Source organism: Mixophyes fleayi, chromosome 5, assembly GCF_038048845.1.
Source record: "Mixophyes fleayi isolate aMixFle1 chromosome 5, aMixFle1.hap1, whole genome shotgun sequence".
Classification (NCBI taxonomy): domain Eukaryota; kingdom Metazoa; phylum Chordata; class Amphibia; order Anura; family Limnodynastidae; genus Mixophyes; species Mixophyes fleayi.
The window spans coordinates 239,196,238-239,217,237 of record NC_134406.1 but is presented as its reverse complement, the minus strand read 5'-3'; the positions used below and the strand labels follow the sequence as shown (position 1 = coordinate 239,217,237).

The 21,000-nt window shown below is 41.3% G+C and overlaps 1 protein-coding gene across 1 annotated transcript in view; it reads left to right on the top strand.

Moving 5' to 3' along the window:
- The window catches only part of ZNF704 (zinc finger protein 704), a 95,628-nt gene that overhangs the window by 29,241 nt on the left and 45,387 nt on the right, over positions 1-21,000 (top strand). Inside the window, exon 2 of the mRNA XM_075214426.1 lies at positions 3,799-4,052. Coding sequence (XP_075070527.1) covers positions 3,799-4,052 — 254 coding nt within the window. The remainder of the gene's footprint in view (positions 1-3,798; positions 4,053-21,000) is intronic.

The following is a 21,000-nucleotide window of genomic DNA, read 5'->3' as shown; positions in this document are numbered from 1 at the left end:
TAGAGTTGAAAGCTTCTTTTAGATCTATTTTTATACAGAAGCAATCCCTTGTGAGAAGGTAAGGAATGTCTGGGATACCTTCCATACGAAACTTCTTCAGTTTCAAATATCGATTCAGAGCTTTGACATTTAGGACTGGTCTTATAGAACCATCTTGCTTTCTTGTAGAAAATAAGTGGCTGGTCCAGCCTTTGGCAGTTGGGTTCACCAATTCTATTTTTCCCTGCCATAGAGCCAGTGCCAGTAATTCTTCTAACTGGACTGCAATTCCTGGAACAGGGAATATGAAATGCCTGGCGAGGGAAACAAATTAAAGGGAGGTTTAACCCGGACTGGATTGTTTTTAACAACCACCTGTCTGTAGTAAACTGCTGCCACTCCAAAAAGTACTCTCTTGAGAGTTTTCTGAATGAAGAGCATATGTGGGTGAACTTACTATAACTGCGGCCTCTCTTAGTGTTGATCTATGTATTTGTGGCTGATCCTCTGGTAGCATCTTGACATCTGTACACAAAATCTCCTCTTTGGGCTCTTCTTGTGCCTTGGATGTCTCAGGCCGAAACTGTGGCTGTCGAAATCAGACCCCATTAAAGAAAGGGTCTCCTGGAAAGCTTATTCGATTTCTTGAGGTCTGCAAAGGGTTTTCGGGCTTTATGGCATGCTTTGACCTCTTGTATAAACTGAGGCCCAAAAAGGTCTGCATCTGTCAGATTTTGGAACTCGAGAGATTTGGGGACAAGTTCTGACAAACCTGCTCTGGTCAGCCACCTAGACCTATGAGCATTGGTGATGTAATTAAATGACTAGCCGATGATAAGAGTTGCTCTGCTATTAGCTTTATGTAGGGCTAGCTTGGACTCCACTAGAGAATCCAGGGTACATCCAGAGTCCCCTTCTCTTTCTCTGCCTTGTCTAGCACAAATAGCAGGGGCCCAGCTGCGTCTGCTATTTTGTATTAGATCCTCCGTAATGAGCAGTCTGTGTGGTCATTGTGTGTCGTCCCCCCACCTCCCACAATAGATGCAAACCTGTATAATGTCATATTTATTTTTATTTTTCGTATTTAACTTTGTCTTTTGTACTGGACTCCCTGAACAGGAAGATGACTTGGCTCTCTCATTTGAAATTTGTTTCACCTCAGAATCTGACAACTGAGTAGTTCTAAATTCCCTGACAGGAATATTCTTTTTTCTTTTATAAATTAATGCCTCAGGGGAAGAGGAAGAAGGAGAAGCTGTAGATACTGCCCTTTTATGAGCTCTCTTCCCCATTTTACCAGTAATGGAGGACATTTGAAGAAAATCTGTCACAGAGACAGAAACTGTGTCCTCCATTTCAGCTGACAGAAAACATCTGATCAGCGGTGCTCTGGCGATCCCACGTGGCCGCGAGCATGCACATGACCTAACGTGCACATGATTCGCCGGTGCACGCGGCCGCGCACTGCTTCATATTTTTGGGGGGCAGGGGATTTGAAAATACTTTCACGTCCCTCTGCCTCAGCATATTCGGGAGGCTTGCTGCCTAACCCACCTGCTGTTGCTAGGTGGCAAACCGCCCGACAAACAAATGCTGTACTTTCCTTATTGTGAATAATTAGATCCACCACGGACTTTTAATTTACTAATTGTTAAATTTTCAAAAATGATTATGGTATTATTTTATACATTTCATCAAAATGCAGCATAGCTTGTTTTTGTATGTATCTCCCCCCTCCCTTTATGCAAAATAATATATAATTGTATAAAAAATTAAACAGAAGAAATTACGCCAAATTCACAGAGAATCTCTTAACTGTTTTCCTCTATATACTTTGTTAAAATAAATAATTGATAACACTGTGAAGACGTACGTTCTGGTGGGTTCTTGGAAATCACCTAGGCAGTTTGTTTCAACCAAAATGCAGTTTATTCCGTAGATGACAACACAGACATGCGGATATAGATTCATCAGACAGATGCAGTACTTTGCCGGTTTATCATACACACGTAACGGAAGCGTAGTTACTAGTCACCAATCCACTCAGTACTGTCAAAACACAGGTTATTTCCCCTTAAATATCCCCACGGTGGCTGAGCTAATGATGGGTGGACTAGGGGCAGAAGCCAGGTTATGATAGGTGGCCCAATGATAAGGCATTGTTTTGACTGTCCTCTCCCATGGTGATTGGGGACTGTTGGCTCCCTGCAAAGAAGGTTCCTAGGAATCTAATCCAGGTATACTAGTATAACTATGATTGATTGACTTTACAGATAAAGTTTGATACCATTATACATGCTTACACCAATTGTTTAACCCAGACATCTCGTCTTCACTTATCCCTGACTTACATTCCACTTGGCATCATTTAAGAATACTTTGTCTGGCTTATGTAATCATATTTCTATTAACAAAAATATGCACAATTTTCCATAACATATGTTAAACAAACTCACAAGAAGAGTAAATGCAAATAACCTGTAAGGCAGTGAGGCGGTAAAAGTTCATAGATAGAACAATGGATCTAGAATGTCCCTGTGCCTTATTCGCATGAGTCCAAAAATTGCACTGCCTGGTTCCATAAAACACACAGAGGAATAAGATATTTGGTCCAGAGAAAATAATTTCTTCTCATAGTGGAATTTCCTAATATGGACACAGCTTCCATAGTGGGGACTCTGGGCCAGATTAATGGCAGAGTAAGAATTTGCCATTGTCCCATAGATACAAATTAGATCCCTGTTCCATATTGGTATGAATGTATTTAATTATTTAAGTGTTTTATAAATAATAATGCTTTGTTGTAACAGGAATCTTGATAAATTGTGGTGGACCTATGTTTATTTCTACTCATATCTATTGTGGCTCCAGTCGTCTAATTCCCGAAATAAACTTCTAGAACCGGGCTATTTTTGGTCTTCACCTTTACTAGATCTCTTTCTTTAGAGCAGAAGGTGCTCACCGGTACTTGGTTACCCTCAGGTCTTAGGCATGTAGCAGTAGAGACTTATTGCGAGATTGACCCTGGCTCTAAATATATAGGAGACACCAATCAAATGATACTGAAAGTCTACAAGAAGCACAGGTCCTCACACAGGCCAGAAGAAAGAATGGTTCTATGTCTGTGCAGGAGACAGGTAGCCTAAAGGGAGTAGTCAAAATTTGATACAGGGTTCTGGGAAGGCAGCAGTCCTGAGAGTGGTCTAAGTCCAATGCAGAGATCGAGGCAGGCAGTGATCCAGAGGGGAGTCAGAGTCCAAAGCAGTGGTCAGGGTGAGCAGCGATCCAGAAAGCAGTCAAAGTACAAAGCAGTGGTCAGGGTAGGCAGGGATTTAAAGAGAGTAGTCAGAGTCCAAAGTAGAAGTCAGAACCAGGATCAAAGGAAGACAAACTAAGGCAGGCGTGTCACAGGCTCAGGAGGACTGCAGCTATAATTGGCACAGCAGTATGAAGCTTCATGCACTATAAGCTGTAGGGAGCCAATCCAAAGGCCCCTAGCAAACCAAGCCTCCTGGTGATATTTTTCTGTTTGAAACAAGGCTAAAAGATTGAATTTGATTTGCCGAAATTTAAACTATGGTCCAAAATAAAAAATTGACTTTGAAATTTGAACTGAGGGAGTTTCGGTCATCTTTATTTAAAATAGTGAAATACTGTATATGATCAGCTATTTTGTGGTCCGCCGATGATTTAATTATATGTAGCCAAGTCATAGCATGACCAGCAACACTGCCTAATTACTGTAACATTTACTAGAACAAAAACATGCTGCTTGGAGAATGTGAACTTACTGTGCATGTGGAAATATCATTTGTGTAGGTAACACGTACAAAACCTGAGCGGAAAGCTAAAAAGCAACAGGTGGACATCAGACAAGCAAGTCACATGACATCACAGCGACAGACTAGTGGCCAGGCCACAGAAGGGAAGGACGCTCCATGCATGGTCTTGAGGAAAATTAGCAGAGCAGTTGCACCTGAACAGGAATTGAAACAGGATTGCACAAGATCCATCTGTCTGCTAGAGCAGAAACGGAAGGTGGTCTCATCCAATATCGACGTTCCTCAAGCAAGGTAAGTTGTATGTAAATAATTACATTTAAAAAAAGTTAACAAATATATTAAAACATTTTACAAAGCAAATACAAATTGTGACGTTCCTCTGACATAACATTTGCTTCTCATATAACAACCACCCTATGCTTACTTTTGGGTTACAAATGCAGAAAGCTTTTCCTAATATGTTCAGATGCACAGGGAGTATGATTTATGGGAAAGTAATCATAGTAATCAAATGATACCCGTGCCAAGAGTTCTGTTATTTACGGGGCAGCCACAGTTTTTATGGTACAGATTAAGATTTTGTTTTCAAGTTTCATATCTTACATGTCCATGGGCCTGATTCATTAAGGAAAGTTAAGTAAAAAAATTGAGTAAGTAGTCTCCTGGACAAAACCATGTTAGAATGCAAGGGGTGCAAATTAATTTTCTATTTTGCACATCAGTTAAATACTGTCTGTTTTTTCATGTAGAACACAAATATCAACTTTAAATTTCAGTGTACAAATAAGCTATCAAGTATTTGTGTGCTACATGAAAAAAAAGACAGTATTTAACTGATGTCCAAAATAGAAAGCTCAGTTGCACCCCTTGCATTGTAACATGGTTTTGTCCAGGAGACTACTTACTCATTTTTTTTTACTTAACTTTCCTTAATGAATCAGGCCCCATGTGTCTTCAGTTTTAAAGTGAGCAGGCATGGAACAACCTGTAGCCAATCAGATCATTGGATTGTTCACATCAGCACAGAGTACTTCAGTAGATGAGAGCACTGACCTTGTTGGTGGCAGAGACCTGTCCACTCATGTGGTCATGTAAGTGAGAACAGGGCTGTATGTGACAGAGGCAGTCTGAATTTGAGCACCCATGACATTGGATGGGCAGAGCAACGTGTGCTTATAGTTATTCCATCAAATGTCCAACAGTATTTAGCAACATACCTCCAAACATTCACAATTTGGAAATTGGGACATTTTATGCCATGCCCCAATCTATCCAGACCACACCTCTGTCCATCCACCAAGGCTATGCTCCTATAATAATGATGCTCCATGCCTTGTCGGCTACGAAAATTGAGACTGTCCTGTCTTAATTGGGAGTGTTGGTGAGTATGTAGTAATAATTAGAAACAAAGTAAGAAACAAAATGTGCTAAGGTGAATCATGACACCATCTGCCACCCCTCCAATTCTGCGTCCATAGGCTTTAAACTATGCGGCCTTTCCAAAAATCTGGGCTTGCCCATAGCATATCACTTTATCTCCTCCAATTGCACAGACGCCCCATTGCAAATAATAATCTTATTAGTTGGATGAATACTTAAGATACTGAGAATGCTTCATTCTGATCATTAAATCATTAAATCTGCCCACACACAATAATTTCATACTAAAGTGGTTGTTTATCACAACATTACTTTTCACATAGTTTATATCATTTGTATGCCACATAGTCATAATTGTAAACTCTCATGACATGTAAAAAAGAGAATTCCTGGTCTGCTTTCAAAGTCAATTTAATGGACAGTTCAGTTTTCTCTGTGTTCTGGTTCAGGTTTAGTATAATTTACAGTATATGTTATAATCTGTAGTATCTTCTGCTACTTTTGTTGACATTCTTTACTGCTGTTGCTATTCTCGCCCACTGCCCTCTGTTTACTGTTTTAGCTATTAAGGTGGTGACATAATAGTGCTTTTCCCTTCAGGTTCATTTCTATTTGTAAAATGAATTGAAATCCATTATATGTGAGACTCTATCACACAGAGCATTTTGACATTTATAAATCTTGATTTTATTTTGAGCAATAAACACACAAAAAAGAAACCAACGCAGTGGTCATTAAAATCTGAATACAACACAGAATAATAAATTGTTTGAAAACTAAGAAAATGCCAGGATTGAAAGTAACATGTAGCTTAAAGGATATTGTTGTGGTTTAACTGTAAAAGCACTGCTCCGTTCCAGCAGTGGTGAAACATTGTGAAGCTGGCAAAGCTTTATCCTTTACATATATTAATTGATGTACACTGTGTAATGCCTCTTGAGCACAAGCAAGAAAAAGGAAAAAGTGACGCTGTATCACGACCAAGTCCAGAAGGTGTGGATTTCAGCTATCAGCCACAATTAGTGCCAGCAGGACAGAGGCCCGGAGACTAACAAGCCAACCCCTTCCCCCTCACCAGGAAGCACCTCAAGGTGGTATGGTCTTCTCTGCCAGGAGCTCGCATGTGGGAGGTGGTAGTGGAAACACAAGAATAGTAAGATATGGTGAACAATCCGGGTCTGGTACACAATCGGACAAACGAGATGCCAAATCAGAATCAAAAGCACAGTCAAAGACAAGATGTGATCAATAACAGGAATCACAATAGGGGAGGCAGGTAAGGATAACTCTGGAAATTGGGATCAAGAAGCTGTGGTAGGAAACATGTTACAGTGTTCAGAGCCTGTTTATATTCTGCTCCAGATTTGAATGTCCTAGGACTTGTGATCACATGACCACAAGTATCAAAAAACGGAACTGCCGGCATCTGCTGATAAAGCCAGCGAGAACAGAGAGATGTCGTTGGAGCACGAGTCATTGGAAGAGCTGGCACCTGAGCAGACCAGCAGGACTCTAAGGTAAGTGTAAAGGTTGCCTGACACACTCCTTGTGACATGTGTAAGGGGGGTGGTTGAGAGTGAAATGCGTCTGGTGGTTTATGACAGCATTAGAGGGATCCCAGAGTTTACAAATGTGAACTGGTTGCCCCCAAAAAGATGGTCCAAAACACAGCTAAACATGGCTCGGAGGGAGGAAGAAAGACTCTAGCTCAACTCAACTTGGCTCGGATGGCGGATGAGAGACTAGCCAAGCTAAACCTTGCTCGGAGAAAGGAAGGAAAACTGTAGCCCAACTAAACCTGGCTCCGCAGGGAGATACTACTTTTGATATTCAAGTCTAAATGTTGCCTCCCTGACTCCAACCCTTTAAAGTGATGCTGAGTGACTTTGACTACTGAGATGACTACTCGGATGTATGCTGCTATGTGCTCATGTTTGTCTGAGTTCCAAGAGGGGGAGAAATGCAGAGAGAGTGAATCTGAAAGTAGTTACAAGAACCAGAAATGTAACCTTGAAAGTTCTGCTATAACCTGTCCTCTGTGTGAGTCTGAGAGACACCCTTGAGGTCTGAGACTGCACTTGCTAATGTACCGAATGTAGCTGAGGAGTGTAGTAAGGATGTGAACTGATACCCAGTGCTTGTGAGCTCTGGTAACTGTACACTGCACACACTTTGGTGTTACTAAACCTGCATGTGCATGGACATCTGCTTGCCAGTCACAGAAACCTGAAGTGAGAGAACTGAGCTAGATCTGGGTGTCTGACTCCATAATTAGGTGTCATTGAAGTAATACACTTATACCACTCACCAGGCAAGTTACATGTATACTGATTGGCTGATAAAACCTACAATAAAGTCACATAGTATTGATGATTAAAAAACTACATTTATTACAAAATTTAATAAAGAAATTTTTAATCAAATATATACAGAATGACGAGGGTAAAAAAGAAATTATCTCAGCATTTTAAAAGTGTTTTTGTTGGAATCTGCTTAGAGCCTGCTTTCTAACTTTCCAGTACAGAAAAGGGGTCTTTTAATTGCCATTTTATGTATGTGTGAAGTGCAAGCTTTACATCATTTTCATTAAAAGAGATATGAGAAACTATGGTTCTGAGAAAGTGGAAGTGTTCAGGCATGTAATACCTTCGCTGGCATCTTTGGAAATTGAGATTAACAGCTTTGCTAAATTAGGTCACAGAATATGACTATAAAAGAGGAAATTCTAAATGATTTTGTCATAAGTGTCATTTAAATTGTCATTGTCCTTAATTATCAACCATATATTTGATTTACTGATATACCATTGCCCTCTTCATAGGGGAATTATCTGGGGACAACATTAATAGGGTTTCCATATTCCAACCTTTAAAAGTATAATGTTCTGTCTGAGAATGTATTGAATTTGTGATTTATTTAAAGAATTAAAGATTGAGTTTTACATAAAATGTATCTGAGTTATGTATTCTAACAATTTATTTCATCTGCATCACTTTAAACTGGAACTAAATCGATAAAAAAGGATGTATATATGATATACAGTACAGTGAATTGTACTGTGGTGTGTTACCACTTTTTAAAAGTTTGCCATATTCCTGTGAAAGTCCGTTCCACATCCCATGTTACTGTAAGAGACTTAACTGGTTCTCGCTCCTGTTCCCGATCTCAGCCACCGCTCTGTTTTTCTGGGCACGCACGGCTGCGGTCATGTGACACAGGGGCGGGGAATTTTAATTCCTTTCTCCTATATCAAGAACACTATGACACACTGCCTGTCTCAGAGCAACAAGTTACCATTTGGCGTCTGGCTTTCCCTGTGTAACCTCTACTGCTTTCTGGTGTTTCCCTGTGTATGACCCTTTGGCTTGTTAGACCTCTGCTTCTGGACATCTGCTCTGCTGCCTGTGTATCCGACCTGGCTATCTATACTGACCACTCCGCTGTCTGAACTCCAGTGTATCCGACCTGAAGACTCTCCTGTGTGCGGTGTTTCTTTAGTGTATCCAACCTGGTGTTCCACTGATTACGACTTAGGATCCTTCTGTGTGTGCTGTACCACTTCAGCTACTAATCCTGCTTTGCTTTGCTGTTCTACACTAGCGCTCCAGAGTCTGCTCTCCCTGGTTCTGACTGATCTCTTACCAGCCGTCTATCACCTATCACATCAGTGGGCTAACCTAAGGGCTTCCATCCATCCCGCCTTGAGGCGGTTCTTGTTGAAGACCGTGGGGTTCGTTAGGCTCTGTATCTTGAAGGCCAGCACTAACACTAACTGATAGGAATCTCCAGAGAGACGTAATAGTTGCTGATTTTGTTTAGTAAATAAACTGTTGTGTTAATAGCAATTATGCTACAGCAAAATCTGTCTTTACATCCTTTAGCTGTCTTTATATCAAACTTAATAGACAGTCAAAGCAAAACATTTCTTTAATAATAACATTCTTTGATTTTAATATTTTCTTTCCATCGTTCGAGACCAGACCTGGCCAACCTGTGACTCTCTAGGAGTTGTGAAACTTCAAGTTCCAACATACCCTGCCAGCTATCGGCTGACTATCTACTGGCAAAACATGCTGGGACTTGTGTAACGCATGCTATTCCTCCGAGGTGACCACTGGTGACATGGGCGGTCGAGTCACTGGGTTGGTTGTCTCCATGCGATGACGCAGCCGTGTGCATCATCGGAGGGTGCATGGCCTACAGTGCAGTGAAAAATGGCAGCGCCGGATTTAGAATCATCAAGAGGGAGCTAGAGTCTTTGGCTTCCCGCCCTCTGGGGAGCAGCCATTTTTTGGCTGGGGCCTGTGGAGGAGGAGGGTGGTAAAGGCAGTAAAGATCCCCACAGTTTAAAGAGCCCCTGAGAGGGGGGGGTGAAAGAGCGGGAATCCTCACCTTCATGGGTACCCCAGAGGAGGCACAAGTGAATATGTGATAATGGCACAGTGCTTGAAGCTGTCCATGGATAAGAGGGGGAAAGTCCCCATTAGCAGAGTTCCAAGAGAGGAGTCTTTGGATTGGAGAGTGTCTGGAGGAGCTTGCCTGGAGAAGAGAGGCGTGAATGGCAGACAGAAGAGCATTTGTGTGCAGGAAAGGGGGGAGAGAGCCCCTGTATATATTAAATAAAAGAGTGTCAGCAATCTGGGAGGCCAGATGCCATGGGAGACTATGATTTACTGTGCCCCTAAATGTAGAGAGATTGTCATGTACAGCAGCAGGGGAGTGCTGTGAGACATTTAGAGACTGCAAATCTGCAGTGGAAGTATCCCTGATAACTGGGATGTGTAATAACCGAAAATAATCTGGAAGTGTTCCCATAAGAGTTATTACCAGCTTCAGTAGAGCGATGAAGGGAGGTCCCTCGATAGTGGGTAATTAGTCCGAATAGCTGCAGTAGGAAAGCCCCAATGGAAAATAACATGAATGGGGGTTGCTGCATGAAGGCAGTATGGATAAAGTTGTAGCATAGGGTCCCTGAGTAGAGGGATGGAGTGCACGATAGGCATGCAAGAACCTCTGGTCCATTCCTTGTGTCTATCTGTGTACATGATGAGCCCTGACTGATGCTGTGTAACAACTGCACCCATAACACCAGGTATGTGAACTGGTAGAATTGTGTTATTGCTGCTAAGTGTGTGCGGGTGGAACTTTGGACGAAAGAAGGCGGAGAAAGCGAAAGGAGGAGAAGGTGGAGTGCAGTAACTTTTTGTTGTCTTTAATCGAGATGGTTTGGTGCCCAATATTGATCACTCCTCTGTAGCTATGTTAAAACCCTGAGTATTTAGGGGACCCCCTAGATGTGGATGACGCTCCCACACCATAGCCAGAGCAGTAAAGGAGGCTGACAGTAAGTGGGGTATCACGCAACAACAGGATACTCCACGTACGTGTCTGCACAACACTACACCAGTACTAGAGGGGATTCATACTTGTAGTTTCACAATACTTGGAGAGCCACAGGTTAGCCAGGTCTGGTATAGACAAAGGAACAAACTGGAATGATATGTTGTATAATAATGCCACTGGTTCCATAACAAATGTCCTGATGTGGCTGACAGAAATATAAAAAACATTACAGAAAATTAATGTGAATAAAGTATCTGGACCAGATAGCTTCCACCCATGTGTCCTTAGGGACCTTAGCTCAATTATTGCTAGAATATTGTTTCTACCAACTGGTAATGAATTGGCAAAAAAAAAAATTTGGTATATATTTTCAAAAATAGCTTTTCAAAAATAGCTATCAGGCAGAGGTTTCTCTGCCTGATAGGTATATACCATTAAGTAGGAAAGATGTTTGAGGTGTTGTTGGGTGACAACATTCAAGAATATGTTTTATAAAATGATATAATCAGCAAAAGCCAGCATGGAGTATGAAAAAACAATCTTGTAAAACCTATCTACTAGCATATTATTAAGTGAGTGGGAAACAAGACAGAAGGTTAGCAGTGATTGTAGTACAGTATCATTAGTGATTGTAGTATAGTATATTTAGAGTTTCCAAACACTGTGCCCCACAAGAGCTTATTATCATTATGGTTGTGGATGTGTATGACACTACAGCATTCTGGTCTGAGAATGGGACAGTAGCAAGGGTGTACTAGTATGAGTAGTATATGTGGGACTAGGGTCGTTTCCAGAAAGGGGGTGGGTTTTCAGAGAATGTTTACAGATTAATGTAAAAATTACACTATTGATTTAGAAAATACAGTATGTACCAGAAAACTGGTTAATGACCATGTCCAGAGTAGTTATGAATGGTTCATACACCAAGGTTCAGTCTTGAAACCAATGCTCTTTAGCCCGCTTATCAATGATGCAGAAGTTGCAATTAAATGTATTTATTGTGTGTTTGCAGATAACACACAATTATGTAGTGTACTTCATGCTTGTCAACTCTCCAGGAATTTCCGGGAGACTCCCGAATTAAGGTTAGGCGTCTCGGACTCCCCGGAGAGCAGGCCATTCTTCCTCATTCTGAAAATTTGGGCAAAATTGATTTTTTTTTGTCGCCGTGATAAGCTGTAAGTACCTAGTGTCTGGCCACATGTGTTAGAAACATTATGTAAGGATATTGAAGGAACAAATGCACTGCAAAGAACAGGGTTGGAAAGAAAAACCCAGAGAGCCAGAAAAGGACCATATGATTTCGAAAGTTGCTGTAATTCTTGATATTAGGAACACATTGTTCACTCTATTAAACCAGATTGTGATAGTCAACACAGTCCTTATTTTGAGTCAAACAAACCTAATGTTGGCAGTATTGACATGGTGCATAGCAACCTTTACATTGGTAGGAGGCCCATGACATAGGCCCTACTCCATTACATATTAATGACCTATGCACCTGCAAAGCCACTCTTCCCACATTAACTTACATTCTCCTGCACTCTGCCTACCAGAATAGGCAGACTAGCAGGAGTGCAGTGAAGCCACGTAGTGCACTGATGATCATGAATTAACAGATAATAACACACATTTTTTGTGAATTATTTTAGTTTCCTTTTTAATAAAACAACTAATATCAGGACTGTTCAGCAATGGTAAGCTAGACTGTAATTTTTTTAAAGCAAGCAAGTCAACCATATTTGTTTTCTATAGCACGTAGTCCAATTATATGCAGCAAATGCGTACATATAAGTCTGTATGCAGATTCAGTGGCATCTTACACTTACGAGCTCGTTATGCTTAGAGAGGCAGAATGGAGGAGGGAATGGACAGGCAAGAGTACATACACTCAGAAGACTTTAGCGCCATTAGCACTCATCTAAGCCAGCAAAAAGGTCAAAGCCAATAACAATATCTTTATAGGAATTCTAAATTTGACAGCATCAATTTTACAGTTACAGTCCGTGTACTTTCTTTTGTTCACATCAGAAGTTCAAATGAAATACCAAAAAATAAGACAAAATATAGCAACAATTATCAAACTATAACGCCAAAAAAACAAAATAAATAACTGCTTTTGCCCGATGCCGTAAGCATGCAGACACCCTCAGGGGAAAGGAACAAACAGTGGCTCTTAGGGCAAGGGTAGGCTAAGTACAGTAATGGCGTGTTCTCTTAATTACAACTAAATCAGATATATTTATATGGTGTTGTTGGATGAGGGTTAAAAAACGTACTTTCTGTATTAAGTAGTACTAATTGGCTAATTATCACACACTTGGATTGTTCCCTATGTAAGACCCCAGTGTTCTCTGGAACATCTATTACACTTCTGAGTAAGCAATTAGTACAACCATGAATTGGGTAGATGTTAGCAGCTGGCATTGAAGAGGTATCTGAGCACAGCTCAGTTTATCATCTGCTGGCGGCTGCAGTCATTGAGATGCTTGTATTAAGGGGAAATGCAGGATATCTATAGGGGGAGTCCAAATAATAAGGTAGCTTTGACTGTGCACATCTGTGTTTGTGTGTATAAATATATATATATATATATATATATATATATATATATATATATATATATAATATAAATGTCTAGTGGCGTGTGTTAGTCTGTCTGTGTGTGGAAAAAATAAAACCAAGCTGCAGCGCCACCTGCTGGGCGGAGTTATACACTGACCTACTAAATTCTTAGTGTGTGTTTAAAAAAAATTCAGAAAGGGCTGAAATTTGGTATACTAAGATGTTTTTAATTTGTTAATTTAATTTGTTAATTGTTAAAAGTGTTTATAAAGATTTTAAAAATATATATATATATTTCTTGAAGGAGAAGTGACAGTTGGGAGTGGTTGGTGGTTGCCGGGGATGACAGTGGGGAGTGGTTGGTGGTTGCCGGGGGTGACAGTGGGGAGTGGTTGGTGGTTGAGGCCTGGGCTATGGCCCAAATGCATGACAAGAACCTTTTTAACACCTTAAGTAGCTTGATTTGACTAGAATGCATGAGTATCATGCACGGGTTAACTTGTATATATATATATATATATATGTAACACCCCTTTCCTTCCCCTAGTGTCGAGTGTTTTTTTTTTAATTAAATGTGCCTTGATCTGTGGTGTTCCCTTTACTTTTAATTAGAGATGCTCACTGACCCCCATGTTTTGGTTTTGGTTTTGGTTTTGGATCTGGATTACCGTCGCGTTTTGATTTTGCCAAACCGCCCTTGCGTGTTTTGGTTTTGGTTTTGTTTGGTTTTGTTTTGCAATTTTGTTTAAAAATCAATGTTTTTGGGCATAAAATAACCTAATTTAGTGCTCCACCTGTTTCTTGGATAAGTAAGGTAATTCTAAAGCTAATAAATTAGGAAGAAAACAGTTTAATTCCTGGTAGGCTGTCCTTAATTCTGCACACAAACCTGATTGTCTTCCTCTCCATCTTAGCCTATTGGCAATGCAGCCATCATCTTTAGATGTATATTACACCCTACACTTATAGTTAAATATATAAAGAAATGGACAAAGGCAGTTTAGTTTCTGTCTCTCTAGGCCCCCCTCCACTTGTCCAAAATACAAAAAAATTCAGCCGTTATAGACTGTACAATATAAATTGAAATGGACAAAGGCAGTTTGGTTTCTGTCTCTATAGCCCCCCCCCCCCCCGCTCCACTTGTAGTTAAATAGAAAAAAAGCAGCCTGCATAGACTGAACAATATAAAAAATAAATGGACCATGGTAGTTTGGTGGCTGTCTATGACCCCCCCCCCCACCCTCCACTTGTAGTTGAAAAGAAAAAAAGCCGCCTGCATAGACTGTAGAATTAGAATAGAAAAATAAATGGACAAAGGCAGTTTGGTATCTGTCTGCATCAGACCCCCTCTCCACTAGGAGTAAGATAGAAAACTATTCAGCCATTATAGAGTCTAGAATATAAATAGAAATTGAGAAAGGCAATTTGGTATCTGTCTGCATTATAATCATCAACATCATCATTAGTGCCCTCGTCGCCTACACAAATCTCCCCCTCATCCTCTTCTAATTCCAAAGTGGCATCCTCAATTGGTGTATCACCGGCTACACTCGGGCTGTTCAGGCACACATCAGCAGAACTGCTAAAAAGGACCCTTCTTTATGGGTACACAAACAGAATGCTCATGATTACACATACCACTGGTGGATGGACTCTTCACAGGGATTGGTGTAATTTCTGATTCAGAGCATACATTATCCTCTAATGCCTTACTGTTATCTTGCAGCTCGGCTTTGACGCGTAACAGTAGTTGTGCACCACTTTTAGACTCCAAATTACTTGGTCTTGCTTGGTCACGAGTGACCGTACAAGAAGAAGGCTCAGTAACATTTTTTGATCTGCCACTAATAGAGAAAGGCGAAGGCCTCATTCTTTCTTTGCCACTGCGTGTGTAGAATGGCATGTTGGCAAAAATTTTTTTATTGGCAGTTAACTTTTCCTCAGTTACACTTCTTTTTCGCTTCAACACGGTACATTTTTTTGGGTGTGTGTTTTTTTCCCTGATTTAAAAAGACTATGTACTTTTACATAGACTTTACCAGATGACGTACTGGGAACACTACCATGAGGACTGGTGCCAGCACCTGCTTGCTGATTCTGCTCATATGTGGACTGCTTTGAATCCATTTTAATGAGCCCAAAGCACTTGTAGTGCAAAATATTGTCTTATATAGATACTGCTGACAAATATGACTTTTTTTGACAGTCAGAACAATTAGTGTAAAACACTGGGGAATATTGGACATCCCAAATCACTTGTAGTGCAAAATATTGTCTTATATAGATACTGCTGACAAATATGACTTTTTTTGACAGTCAGAACAATTAGTGTAAAACACTGGGGAATATTGGACATCCCAAATCACTTGTAGTGCAAAATATTGTCTTAAATAGATACTGCTGACAAATATGACGTTTTGCCTCGACTTTGATTCCGAATGGGGGGGGGGGGGGGGGGGTAGGCGAAATTCGGATGAATTCGGATCTCGGGGAACCGAGTCCGCCCATCTCTACTTTTAATCTTCAGTAGCAGAGTGCCTCCACCTTTTTCTGAGTGCAGCAGGCTCTTTGTTGGGTAGAGGTGGACCAATAAACCCTCCGCCCCCTACTAATAACACCACACAGTGCACCAATTGTTCTTTGAAAACCACTCTGACCTGTTTATTTATTTATAATTTATGTAAATAAATATAGATTTATACAGTTATTATGGATGATAGGCCCTTATATAAATTTCAGGATATTATCACAGTTGTCGGTAAACCGTGGTTTTGAAGCCATTTATATGGTTTTAAGTGCCAATTTGTCTCTTATCACCAGTAACAATCTGGATTATTGTATATAAATTGTACAGTCTCTGCTCCCTTATTGCCTCTCACAATTCACAGACCTTGTTAATAAGCACAGTCTCGCAAAAGGGCTTATAGTTAATCCTCAGGTTCTCCCCATCTATTATCTATCTAACTACTACCTAACTAAAACAATGTCCAATTCCCAATAGCAATAAATGAATGATGGTGTTACGAGTCGTGGCGACCCGCGGCTCGTCTCCTGCTTGTGTCACGGCTGTCATGGCAACAGCCGGGACGTCACTTCCTGTTTCTAGGTCCCGGCCGCCATCGTGGCAACGGCCAGTCGCTCTCACTGACAGCCTTGCTTCCCGGCATAAGAGGCAGCCGGGCAGATTAAATTAATTATATATTAGCAGCCTCAGATGGCTGATTTAACCTCCAGCACCTCCTCAATTCTGATTAGCCCTTCCATGTCAGTTATAGCGTCCGCTGCCTGTGTGTTGCTGACCTGCTTGTTTCCTACTATCCTCATTGATTCTTCGTTGTGACCTTGCCTGAACTCTTGGACTTTGCCTGACCTTCGACCTACATTCTGACCCTTCTTCTGGCCACGGTTCCGCTACCCAGGTCTGGCCCCGGCCTCCGCCTCCTATCTTCCAGTTACCTTATCCTCGCCGCAGTTATCCTGATAAGCCGCTACCACCATAGAGATAAGTCCTGGGGGCGTCCGAGTACCAGAGAACGTGTATAGTTCTATGGGGAAGGTGGCTGCTATAGGTGAAGACCTCTACTAGCTCGGTTCTAAAGACTCATCAGTAGCTGCAATCCTAACAGATGGTTACTTATCCCTTCTTTGAAGAACTCCTTTCATCATGAGATCCCAGGATCTTTCTCTTCTCCTCATGCAGCTTTCTCTGTCTTACTTCTCTCACTTCCGAGCCAGCTGACAGGATTTAGTTTAAATCTCAACTTGATCACCGCCACGACCCTGTGATAAAATCTTCATTTAATTTTATCCTCAGCTCCTCCATCCTTAGACCTGTCAGTTCCTTCTCTCCTTGTCTGTGCTATTTTCAGTTAGTATAATTTTTTGTTTTTTCTAAGTTGGTTTTTCATTTCCTTCGTTAGCCCTTCCCCCTTTCGAAGGCACTTACTGAATCCTCCGGCAGCAGCTCGGTGCAAACTGGGGATTGTAGTTCCTGGTTAACTACAGTTCCCTAATGCGCATGTGCATACGTTCGCCTCTGCCAGCGCTATATATATAAATATATATATATATATATATATATACATATACACACAATTTCTCAATTTCTACCTCATTACACTGTGCCCCTTATTACACTGTGCCTCCGTGTCCCTCATTACACTTTGCTTCTCATCACACTGTCCCCCTCATCTAGCATATATATAATTTGCTGTAATTTGCTGTATGTCCAGTGTCATTGGGACTTACCACTGTTCAAAAGCAGGGCGGCCAGTGATGTTTCACATTGTGTCTATGTCTGGGAGGAGCTGCTGTGGCTGCGCATGCACAGCAGCTCCATTTTGGCAATGTTAGAATATACAGCAGCAGTGGCGCACGCAGGGGGGGTTTCTGAGTCTCCAGAAACCCCCCCTGCGCTAACTAAGTGCCCACCATAGCGGCACTGTCCTATACAGCAGCTGCGGCACTGTCAAAGAAGCGTCCGCGGCGGTGCTGTATTGTATACAACACCGCCGCGGACGCTTCTTTGACAGCGCCGCGGCTGCTGTATAGGACAGCGCTGCCGAAACGGAGCTGCTGCGCATGTTCTCGCGTGTTTTGGTTTTTTGCTTATTTTGGGTTCGGGGGGACCCCCCCCCCCCCCCGACAATCCTGCGTGCGCCCCTGAGCAGCTGCAACGCTGTTGTATAAACGCCCGTTGTACTGTACATCGGGCCCATGTATAGCATGTTAATACATGCTTTTGCCTGTTTGTCCTCCTTGGAAGAATATCGAATACAGCTAATAAACATTCAAAGCTGAACTGTCAATATCAGATTACAATATTGCCATGACCTGTTAAGCTTTATTTGTACAGATAAACCATTCTTGCCAACTTTTAAATACTACCCTCCAGGAGAACTCAGAGGGAAGGTGGGCGAGCGAGGATGGAGGGGATTGGGCTAGGAGAATCACATCATTTTTGGCCCAGCCCCCACGATGGGAGATGCGGGAGAATGCCCTGATCTCCCAGGAGTCCGGGAGACCTAACCGGAATCTGAGAGATTAGACAAATATGAGATAAACACAACAATTTTTACAAACATCACACAAGACCGGACCTAAATTACATACAGTGTGAGGGGCGACCTGAGGTGGTAGGGGGGGGGGGGGTGTCTCTAACACATCCAAATAGAGGAACAACAAGGAAGTATAACACAGGAACAGGAAGAGAAAACACAAGTAACACATGAGCTTACGTTGCCTAGCAACCATCCCCCCCAGTAACTAGTTATATGTCACTATTAACACCTTAAGGGCTATGAAATTATCTGTCATTTATAATATTTTTGATTGTTATTACTGCAGATCGCCTCAAATTGCTAACACAGAGCAAGAAGATCGTTAACATCAAAAATCTAATACTTTCATTATAAAACAGAAAAAGAAAACAGCTTTGAGCCAGTGCAAAGTAATATGTTTTTGTTGTTTATTTGTAAGAGTAGTGAGACAATGATTTGCAATGCAGATTGCATTTACATTTTTTTATATGCGTGTTGCTTTTTATAGTGTTATATTTTGTGTAACCCACACGGGAGATGAGTAAACAGGGAATACAAAATCTGCCGCTAGCTTTATATCTGCCGTAATTTACAGTCTTAAGTTTTTCTCTTTCTATGACAAATAGCAGGTTACATTACAATATAAAATAAGCAAAATAGACAGGTCCCCTATGGCGCAGACAATCGGGAAGAGTATGGTCAACACTCCCTAATGAGGGGTAGGTATACAACCTGGCGGATTGGTGGTATCAACCCTTTAGATAATATATAATAGAAGTCATTGTGATATCCCCTTGACGCACAGTAAGTGCCTTTATTCCTCAGTGGGTTAGCATATACAATACTTAATCACTAATAGAGAAGGTTGCAACCTTTTGACAAAGGGTCAATAAAACCATAAAACACAGACAGTGATGTGTGCATATGAATAAATCATAAAATACAGGTATCATAGGATTAGTCTTAAACCTTTTAGATACACAGATGCAAATCAGATCAGAGAGCCATAGAGGTATTACTGGTGAGGGTACAAGACTCCTAATCACCATACAGATCAAAAAACCATAGCTGGCACTTAGGACAAAACGATGCAGCTCCAAGCAGAGTCTATAATCAATCCGGTGCTATAGAAATAATGGACAGTAACAATAAAGTCTCAGAGTGATGTTGTAGTCCAAACAAATCAGGTCCAAACCATATATAATAATGTTCCAGAGAATGGGAGCTCACACGAGCAGTGGGGCCACGGTCCCGTGGTATCTGCGGGTAGCCGGTAAAATCCACTGTGGGTATGAATGAAAGTAAGAGTCCAAAGATCCAGCCAGTGGGTCCGGACGTATTGCACTTTCACTTACCCTATCCAGGGTTTGTATTCTCACAATTGTTGTCTCCGGCTATGGCAGGAACCATTAGTGTGTTCCACAGTCGCGGCCGCGGCTGGGTATGTTCTGCGCATGCGGCGATATGCATATCGCCGCATGTGCAGAACATACCGCGACTGTGGAACAGATTAAAGGTTCCTGCCATATTATCTAAAGGGTTGATACCACCAATCCGCCAGGTTGTATACCTACCCCTCATTAGGGAGTGTTCACCATACTCCTCCCGATTGTCTGCGCCATAGGGGACCTGTCTATTTTGCTTATTTTAATAATGTTTAGGGTTGGGACTACCCTTATTTGTCCTCCAGGCAGCAACTGATTTACATTTGGGAGCGCGGTAGCCCACCCCCCGTATTTTTCATACATTACAATATGGCTGTCTGCATTGTACAGTAAAGCTTCCTGAAAAGTTTTCTGATAATTTGTTGGTATAAATCAACTTGAAAAAAGTTAAAAACTTTAAAATAAAAATGAAGGAAATTAATTTCTGTTTACTGCCTTAGGTCTTAGTATATGCATTTCTAACAGACAATTATACATTTATTGCTAACATTCTGCTTCCAGTTTACAGGTACATAGGCTCTTGTATTCTTATCACTAGTTTGTGAACCTACCATATGAATGCATCATGGTATATTGCTTTGTTTCATACGTAGCATCCATGCACAAGTCTGTTTTGAAGGCATATGAAAAATACAGTCATGGCCAAAAAAATGACACAGGTATTAGTTTTCACAAAGTTTTCTGTTTCACTGTTTTTAGATCTTTTTCGTCAGATGTTGCTATGGTATACTGAAGTAAAAATACAAGCGTTTCATAAGTGTCAAAGGCTTTTATTGACAATTACATTAAGTTTATGCAAGGAGCCAATATTTGCAGTGTTGACCCTTCTTTTTGAAGACCTCTGCAATTCGCCCTGACATGCTGTCAATCAACTTCTGGGCACATACTTACTGATGGCCGCCCATTCTTGCCTAATCAATACTTGGAGTTTGTCAGAATTTGGGTGTTTTTGTTTGTCCACCCGCCTCTTGGGGATTGACCACAAGTTCTCAATGGGATTAAGGTCTGGGGAGTTTCCTGGCAATGGACCCAAAATGTCGATGTTTTGATCCCTGAGCCACTTAGTTATCACTTTTGCCTTATGGCAAGGTTCTCCATCATGCTGGAAAAGACATTGTTCATCACCAAACTGTTCTTGGATGGTTGGGAGAAGTTTCTCTTAGAAGATGTTTTGGTACCATTCTGTATTCATGGCTGTGCTGTCTGGCAAAATTGTGAGTGAGCCCACTCCCTTGGCTAAGAAGCATCCCCACACATGAATGGTCTCAGGTTGCTTTACTGTTGGCATGACACAGGACTGATGGTAGCGCTCACCTTTCCTTCTCCGGACAAGCGTTTTTCCAGATGCCCCAAACAATCTGAAAGGGGATTCATCAGAGAAAATGACTTTACCCCAGTCCTTAGCAGTCCAATTCTTGTACCTTTAACAGAATATCAGTCTGTCCCTGATGTTTTTCCTGGAGAGAA